Source organism: Camelina sativa, chromosome 17, assembly GCF_000633955.1.
Source record: "Camelina sativa cultivar DH55 chromosome 17, Cs, whole genome shotgun sequence".
Lineage (NCBI taxonomy): Eukaryota > Viridiplantae > Streptophyta > Magnoliopsida > Brassicales > Brassicaceae > Camelina > Camelina sativa.
Window position 1 is genome coordinate 5,194,033 of NC_025701.1, and position 9,291 is coordinate 5,203,323.

The 9,291-nt window shown below is 35.5% G+C and overlaps 3 protein-coding genes across 3 annotated transcripts; all 3 read left to right on the top strand.

Moving 5' to 3' along the window:
* Positions 55 to 2,402, top strand: LOC104755421 (sterol 14-demethylase). The gene is made up of 3 exons (XM_010477800.2): positions 55 to 225; positions 464 to 944; positions 1,193 to 2,402. Exons 2-3 carry the CDS (start codon positions 471 to 473, stop codon positions 2,183 to 2,185), a joined length of 1,467 nt encoding a protein of 488 aa, XP_010476102.1. The 5' UTR covers positions 55 to 225; positions 464 to 470; the 3' UTR covers positions 2,186 to 2,402.
* LOC104755422 (golgin subfamily A member 6C-like) lies at positions 3,044 to 3,881 on the top strand. The gene has a single exon (XM_010477801.2). The coding sequence runs from the start codon at positions 3,133 to 3,135 to the stop codon at positions 3,823 to 3,825; it is 693 nt and encodes a 230-aa protein (XP_010476103.1). The 5' UTR covers positions 3,044 to 3,132; the 3' UTR covers positions 3,826 to 3,881.
* Positions 8,238 to 9,291, top strand: LOC104755423. The gene has a single exon (XM_010477802.1). The coding sequence runs from the start codon at positions 8,389 to 8,391 to the stop codon at positions 8,995 to 8,997; it is 609 nt and encodes a 202-aa protein (XP_010476104.1). The 5' UTR covers positions 8,238 to 8,388; the 3' UTR covers positions 8,998 to 9,291.

Here is a 9,291-nt window from a genome sequence, read left to right on the forward strand (position 1 = left end):
AAAAAAAAAGAAAAAAAAAAACAGAATCAGAGAGTAAAAAGAGTGAATCAGGTAAAGAGGAAAGGTTCAGCCTTTGAGATTTTGAAAGCGACACTTTCTTCTCTCTCCACATCTGTGAGAGCAGAGCACAAATCTACACACACAGACCCGTTTTGTGTTTTTCTTCGCTCGCTCGTCGCCACGCGCCATCTCTCATCTCATCATCGTATCACATCCTCCATCAAAGTAAGCTTCTTTCTTCGCTCTCCCTCTTAAAACCAATCATACTCTGCTTTTTTTTGTTCTTACTGTGGTTTCTCTCTAAGCTTTTTTCTATGTTTTGATCTGTTTCTCGTCCTACTGTACAAACCCTTTTACCTAGATTAGATCACTCACGCTTCTATCGGAACCAATCTGGATCTGAATCCTGTGACACTCCCTCTCTCTGTGATTTTGATCTTTTTTGATTGATTGATTTTCACAGTTAAAACATGGAATCGGATCCAGAGAACAAATTGTTGAAGACGGGTTTGGTTATAGTGGCGACACTTGTCATAGCCAAACTCATCTTCTCTTTCTTCACTTCTGATTCCAAGAAGAAGCGTCTTCCTCCTACTCTTAAAGCTTGGCCTCCTTTGATCGGAAGTCTTATCAAATTCTTGAAAGGACCTATTGTTATGCTTAGAGAGGAATACCCTAAGCTTGGTAGTGTCTTCACTGTCAATCTTGTTCATAAAAAGATCACCTTTCTCATTGGTCCTGAAGTCTCTGCTCATTTTTTCAAAGCTTCTGAATCTGATCTTAGCCAGCAGGAAGTTTATCAATTCAATGTGCCTACTTTTGGTCCTGGTGTTGTCTTCGATGTTGACTATTCCGTTCGTCAGGAGCAGTTTAGGTTCTTCACTGAGGCACTTCGAGTCAACAAGTTGAAGGGTTATGTGGATATGATGGTTACTGAAGCTGAGGTATATCAAAGTTTGTCCCTTTTGTTTTTTTTTTACTTGCACTTATGAGATATGAGTGAGTTTATGAATTAGGTTCACCTTTCTTGCTTCTGCTTCCTTAATACCTTACTAAAGCCATATACTTGGGATTCATTTTGTAAAACTTGGATCTGATTCTCTGCTATAATCTTCAACTGAAGAGGTGTTGTTGTGTGCTTTTTTGTTTTTGGTAGTTTTATATATAAAATACTTGTCGTTGTTCGTGGCAGGATTACTTCTCGAAATGGGGAGAGAGTGGTGAAGTTGATCTGAAGGTTGAGCTAGAGCGTCTTATCATCTTGACTGCAAGTAGATGTTTATTGGGTAGAGAAGTTCGTGACCAGCTTTTTGATGATGTATCTGCTTTGTTCCATGATCTTGACAATGGAATGCTTCCAATCAGTGTTCTCTTCCCATACCTTCCACTTCCAGCTCACAGACGTCGTGACCGTGCACGAGAAAAGCTTGCTGATATTTTCTCAAAGATCATAGGGTCGAGAAAAAGCTCTGGCAAATCAGAGAACGACATGTTGCAGTGTTTCATCGAGTCAAAGTACAAAGACGGTAGACAGACAACGGAATCTGAAGTCACTGGTTTGCTCATTGCTGCTCTGTTTGCAGGACAACACACTAGCTCTATCACTTCCACGTGGACTGGTGCTTATCTGATGCGATACAAAGAGTACTTCTCAGCTGCTTTTGATGAGCAGAAGAACCTGATTGCCAAACATGGAGACAAGATCGATCACGATATCTTATCCGAGATGGATGTTCTCTACCGCTGCATTAAGGAAGCCTTGAGGCTTCACCCTCCATTGATCATGCTCATGAGAGCTTCACACAGTGATTTTAGCGTGACAGCTCGGGATGGGAAAACATATGATATCCCAAAGGGTCACATTGTTGCAACCTCGCCTGCATTTGCCAACCGGTTACCGCATATCTTCAAAGATCCGGACACCTATGACCCAGAAAGATACTCCCCGGGAAGAGAAGAGGACAAAGCTGCAGGAGCATTCTCATACATTTCATTCGGTGGAGGTAGGCACGGGTGTCTTGGAGAGCCGTTTGCTTACCTACAGATCAAAGCCATATGGAGTCATTTGTTGAGGAACTTTGAGCTTGAGTTGGTTTCACCGTTCCCGGAGATAGACTGGAACGCTATGGTTGTTGGTGTTAAAGGCAGTGTGATGGTGCGTTACAAGCGGCGCCAGCTTTCTTGAAGACAGGTTTAAGGTTATTACAACTTTGGTTTTTCCTCTGCCTTAAGCTTTTGCTTTTGTCTCTCTTTGGTTTTAGTTTTGTTGTTTGGATGATTCTTCTGCTTTGCCAACTGTTCCTGTTCTTTAATTGACTTTATTTTCAAGCTCTCTAAGTTTGTTGGAACTGGGGAATGTGCTAATTCAAATGGAGAATTTATGCGTAATTTATATTTTGGTTTGGGCTTAATCACTACTCGGATAGTCTCATTAGTGAACTATACAAAGGTCATCAAACTCAAATCTGTTAAAATTGCAGAACACCAAAAAGATTAGGTGAGTCAAGTCTAATTGCATGCCTTAAAAAACGTAACAGATAACTTTTTTACAAATCCTGTTAGAAAGAATCTTTCAAAAATGAAAAGTAACCAAAACATTAGTTTGTTTAATTGGTAAAATTCTATTTTAGGAAGAAAATATTTGATTGTAGTGAATATCTTGGACTAATAATTTAGTAGAGGTAATGAGACCAAATCTGGTGCCAAATCATTGTTTTAAATGGTTTCATATTCTTTCTTAATACTCTGCATTACAATGTAAACGCAGGTGTATATGAATGCATGTATAAATTTTATATCTAGATCCATAAAATGGTTAAATATCAGAATTGTCATCGTGTCCCTTATGAACGTCTTCTGACTCTCTCTTCATCGCCGGGAAAAAACACCTTTCATCCGTCGACGCATATTCAAGTCACTGGAGACAACAACGCCCACTTTTGTTCCGTGTAATCTCTTTCGACAACCTCGATTAAAAGGATCCAAGTCTCGGCGTGGAAGCTTGCGTCTAAGCTTCAAAAGCCTCCTTCTCAACGCTCATAACGCTTTATATATCTATTAGGTTTGTGTTCATTTGGTTTGGTTTCTGAAATTTTCCTAGGTTAACTCGCGTACGTAATCACGATACTGTAGATGGAGAGCATAACGAAGTGGGACTTGGGATCACTCCGAACTTATTACTCCATTGAACCTTGGGAGAAGTTTCAAGAAGAGGAGGTTCTAGACATTAGCCTTGTTCCTCAACTTCAAGGGGAGTTATGGAAGGCTCAATCGAGAATCAAAGAGCTCGAGGCCGAAAAGTATGGATCGTGTTTCATAAGAAACCAAAGATTTGAGAGAGAAAAAACTACTGATCCAGCTGTTGACTACTTGAAGGAGAAGTTAAGCAAAGAGAGGGAAGAAATGAAAAGAGCTAAAGCTGAGAATTCTAGGTTAAAGAAGAAGATTTTGAATATGGAATCATCAGTGAATCGGTTGAGAAGAGAAAGAGATACAATGGAGAAAGTGTGCGAGGAACTGGTTACAAGGATAGATGAATTGAAGGCGAATGCAAGGAGGATGTGGAACGAGACTGAGGAGGAGAGGGAAATGTTGCAGATGGCTGAGATGTGGAGGGAGGACAGGGTTAGGGTTAAGTTCACGGATGCCAAACTTGCCTTGCAAGAAAAATACGAGGAGATGGACTTGTATGTAAATGAGTTAGAGAAGTGTTTGGAGATGGCGAAAGAAGTAGGAGGAATTGATGAGATGAGGCTGAGGAGAGGTGAAGGTTTAATAAAGATTGCGAGATCTTTGGAACCTATAGATGATAAGATTAGATTCTGAGAGATTTGAGTTTGTGTCTGATGGAGATATTGTTCATCAACACTAATGCAATGTGTTGCAAGAAAAGTATGAGGTGATGAATTTGTTTAATGTCCGGTTTTTTTCTTATGAATGTTAGGTTTTATATTATTTATAATTTTTGACATAAGATTACAAAAATACATAAGTAACGGATAAAAAGACCAAAAACTACGAAAATGAAACAAAGTAAAAATAGTAATCGCAAAGCCGAAACCACGAACAGAAACTACGATAGAGCAAAATTAACACTAAGATGAAAACACCTTAATTATTTTTATGACAGAATATTAAGTTTTTAACACTAATATCTCCTCTTTTTTTTACAACAACGCGTTTTTTTATAAGTTATTTTAAAATACTATCAATAAAACAAATAATCAACATAGCTACATCAAATCCGTTAGATTCTAAACATTGTAAGTTGTAACAAAAAAGATAATTTATCAATAAAAAAAAAGGTAATAATTAATCCATTCGCAACGACTATATATAATCCGTACTCCATTCATGATAGAAGTATTAACGGGCAACATATGCAATTTGATAGTACGATTTTGGTCTAGTGTGGGGAACCTACGAAGACGACCATTTGCAACAACTTTGTCACAGTTTGGAATTTGAACCTCCAATGTAAAGTAAAAAAACAATAATATCTTTTAACCAATCATTAGATCAAAGTGTTCCCATGATTTTTGGGACATGGTTACATGTATAAATGGTTTGCCAAAAAAAAAAAAAAGGTTACATGTATAAATAAATTTACCTTACGCCTTTAATCATTGAATCGTCCAATTTTTTTTATTCAATCATTTCATCTTTAATTTTAGAAAAGGAGTATATGCACTACATACCATAAAAATGAAAAGTATTTAACAACTATCATGGGACCCACAATCTATTCTCTCTCTTCATATACAATTACTTTTATATCCATTACATATATTACATGTTATTTGTTTAAATATCATGTTATTTTTGTTTTTTGAACGAAATTATATATCAGTTTGGGTTCACAAATGAAATAGTTAGGGTTTAAAGTTTACAATTAAAACGAAATTATATGTCGGTTTGGGTTCACAAATGAGATTGTTAAGGTTTAGATTTTACAATTAGAACGAAATTATATGTCGGTTTGGGTTCACAAATAAGATGGTTAGGGTTTAGATTTTACAATTAGAACGAAATTATATGTCGGTTTGGGTTCACAAATAAGATGGTTAGAGTTTAAATTTTACAATTAGAACGAAATTATATATCGGTTTGGGTTCACAAATGAGATGGTTAGGGTTTAGATTTTACAATTAGAACGAAATTATATGTCAGTTTGGGTTCATAAATGAGATGTAAAATATAAATATTACATGCTATTTTAAAAAATTTCACGTAATCTTTCATTTCTACATTACAATAAAATAAGAAAAGGGTGATTTTGTCTTTTTACTCCCAAAAAACGTGGGTCCCATGGTATTCTCCTAGTAAAAAAAATTGTTGTGCTATTCTCTTAAATAACTTTTAGAATTGTGGTATTTATTTAATTAACCCTTTAGAAAACTAGTGCAACATGAATCAAACATTGTGATCAAAATTTGCCATTTTGATTTAGAATAAGCATTTTGTTAGTTAGAGACCAAGGAAATTATCAATGCAACCTCTCTTGGATGTCTTTTTAGTTGTTGTCGTCATATATATACTAGTATTTATAAATTGTTGAATTCTACATGGCATATATATTTTTTTTAGAAACCCCATTTTTAGGTTTCTTTTTCGTTTGTCACTTGTTTTTGTTTGTTTCTTTATAAAATGTATGTTATAAAATATCATACAATTTATCTTTTTTTTTTTGGTTGCTAATGAATGATCCATGGAATCTAGAGATCCAATCTTTGGCCAGCGTTACGGCTCTGCACTTGGCCAATCAAAGTTATTCTCTTTATATTTTCCAACTCCAAAAATTCCATTTCACAATTGAATACTTCATTTAAAACTAGAAGAAATCTAGCTTGTCCCGCTTCTGCCGGTTTAGAAGTTTTGTTACGCAGTCTCTCTACTTGTCTAAGAATTGAACTTACAAAGTAGATATCCCACATAAGAAAATTTCCATTGCCATTTTCATAAAAGCTGAAAAATTATAACTGTAGACCTGATCAGAAGACTACGATGGATTCAATTGCTTGGTGCATTTCACACAGAAATAGATGTAAATATTTTATTGCATAGGATTGGGTCATTTGTATCATATCACAACAAAAATGATAAATAGCGTATTTAAATGATTATTGTAATTTCCCTAGCTAGAGGTGGTAGGGGTCTATGGTGGGGTAAACATAGCGACTAGTTCGTCTCTTAAAAAGACAACTACATGACTTATAAAACCAATAATCTCGTCATATTATTGGGCAAAAGAAAGTTCGTCAAATTAAAACTGTATCCCTACATTGATTTAGACGTGTAATATAGTTATATCGATATTTTCATGGTTTTTTGTTTTTAATATGTTGTTATATCATCTTTTTCAGTATTTTTTGTGATCTTTACTTATATGTTATATTTTAGGTATTTTTAACTTTTTTTTCCTCGTAATTAAGCATTATTGAGTGGAATATTTTTGTGGAACCACTCATGACTCATCTATAATTATATCATATATGTGACTGTGATGGATTCACAAACGTTGGAATATTCTTTCAGTGTGTAACATAATATTTGAATATCATGAAGACATTCAACTCTTTTCTCATATGTTGATCTTCTTACTAAACGTGGATAAACCAAACACTAGAAATATTTTCTCATCTATTATGCCTATGATCTAAATTAAGAGAAGTAGACAAAAGTTTTGTGTAACTATCAATTTGATTCATAATTGAAAGAGTGTTCGTTTACGGAAAACATGGCATAAAGAGAATTTTGATACTTTTGTCTCGTCATTATATTGAACTGACGAAAAAATACATGAAGAAAATTAGTTGAGTCTACATACGTACGTGATAGAACAAGCATTAAAACGGGATTCAATCATTCAAGTCATTTTTTCGTGATGAACTGTTTTGCTCCTTTTTCAAAAAAATATATATATATATATATATATATTTTTTTATATTAGAAATAATTGGTTGAAAAGAGGGAAATTAAAAATGAAAAATAAAGATGTGTAAAATTTTAGAGACAACGTGAACGTACGTACGTACGTAGCTGATATGTTTACGAAGTATGTATGATACTCTTTGTGTCTCTCATTCTCAGCCGTTCAATGTGGACACAGTGGGGCTTCTTTGTACTATATAAGACCGTCACAAAGTGGGAGACCTGCTTTTAATTATAGTACTACTACAAGTTTTTAGTATTGAATTAAATTGCGACACCATTTGATCAACAATCAAAACAGATTATATATTAATTAATGGTTTTAGTGTGATATATACTTGAGTTATTATATATGGATTCCACTTGGGATTTAAACACTGAGTTCTCAATCAAAATTTACAGATGTATGATCCTCTTTAACTTGGCCAAAGTTCATTATACTCTTTACAACAACAACAACAACAACACCAAAATTTAAAAATTGTTATCTTTCTTAATCAATCAATTTTGGTCACCTAAGAACATCTTAGTTGCACAGAGACATTTAGGCTAACTTTTTGATCTTGCTACAAATTATCGTGAACAAAGAAAAACTTCTCGTGAACAATTTTTTTTTTCTTGCCAAAAACTAGCGATCTAAAATTGCAACTTTTTCATCTCCCCCCAATTTGGCAAGTTGACAAAAATGAAAGAGAGAGAGACTATCGAGTGATTTACACGCGCCTCCGGAAAGCGCGTCACGTGGCATGTCTCGGCTTATTACAGCGTATCCAAATTGTTTATCTGTGAACTGTTACGTGTGGGAAATGTAGGGAAGGGCTTACTTATCCACATTATTTAATCAAATTAAACATTTCTCAATATTTAGATCTTACTCCTTCTTATTTTTATTTCTATAAAAAGACCCCTTTATTTCTTCAGAAGTCCCAGATATGAGATCACAAAGATTCTTTATTTGATAATTGATATGACCAAAAGACACAAAAGAGATGGTCTAAATTAAAAATTCGTTTGCACTTATTAGATGGCAGAATATTAAACACATTCACGAAATTGCATACCACCTTTCGTGCAAACTTTTTCCATCCAAAAAATAAAAGTTGGTTCATAAATTTATTAAATCCAACGGTGGAAAAGAAGAAGGACCACTAAATTATAGAAATTGTAACCAGGGTTTATCAGATGTAAATATAATTTTATGGGGTGCTTCTGTAATAAAGTTTATAATATAGTGGTATATTTGAGAATTATATACATTCTTTTGGACTCTTCTGCTTACCCTAAAATGCTATATATACTCGTTCATTTCGCTTCGTTTAAAACTTATAGCAAAATCTCTAATTACTTAATCTATACTGAATGTTTTAAGACAATACTAATAATAATAATCTAAAAGGTAATTTAAGTATAACAATTACTAGTGATTATTTTGTTGGAGATTTAAAGAAAGCTTTAACAATGGCAAGAGGTCGAAAGCTGACGATGAGCCAGAGCGAGAGGTATCTTGGAAGCGGCTACAGCTGCGGTGACGGTAACGTAAACGACGAACCAGAGCTCACGGAGGAGGACATCTGGTCACACGCCGTCGATCATAGCCCGGAGATGCTGGAGTCTCATGGAGCGTGGAACACACGCGATGCTGTTGTGAGGAATGGGCGCGTCGGTGGTGGTTTGTCGTTGGCGTTTGAGGACGCGTCGTCGTCGCCGAGGATCGTGCATCAGATACGTTGCGGAGGAGAAGGAGGAGGAGGGGGAGGAGGAGGAGAAAGAGTTCAGCGACAGTTGGCGTCTTCGGCGCCGGTGAACGTGCCTGACTGGAGTAAGATATATAGGGTCAACTCGGTTGAGTCGATACACGAGTCGGATGAAGAGGACGAGGAAGATTCAGGGATGATGATGCCGCCGCATGAGTACCTAGCGAAGAGTCAAAAGCGGCGGAGCAGGAAATCTGGCGGCGGACTAGGCGGAGGCGCGTCGGTGTTTGAAGGTGTTGGGAGGACTCTCAAAGGACGAGAATTAAGGCGCGTTCGTGACGCGATTTGGAGTCAAACAGGGTTCTACGGCTAATAAATAAGTTAGTAATAATATATAATTTGAAAAAAAAAACATTTTAAAACTTCCAACTAAAAGAACTTTGAAAAATATTTGCTTATTTTGTCAGTTTAGAGTTAATTTTTGCAGCTTTCTTGAATCCCAAGCTTGAGATGTATAAGATTTATATATATTGGCTTCCCATGCAAATGCTCTTTTTTTTTTTTTACAGATTGATAAATTAAATTGTGGGAAAAATTTCAATAACGAACCTCATCTGCTTTGTGTATAAATTTCTTTGCTTGTTTTGTATCGAGTAATTTCAAGATT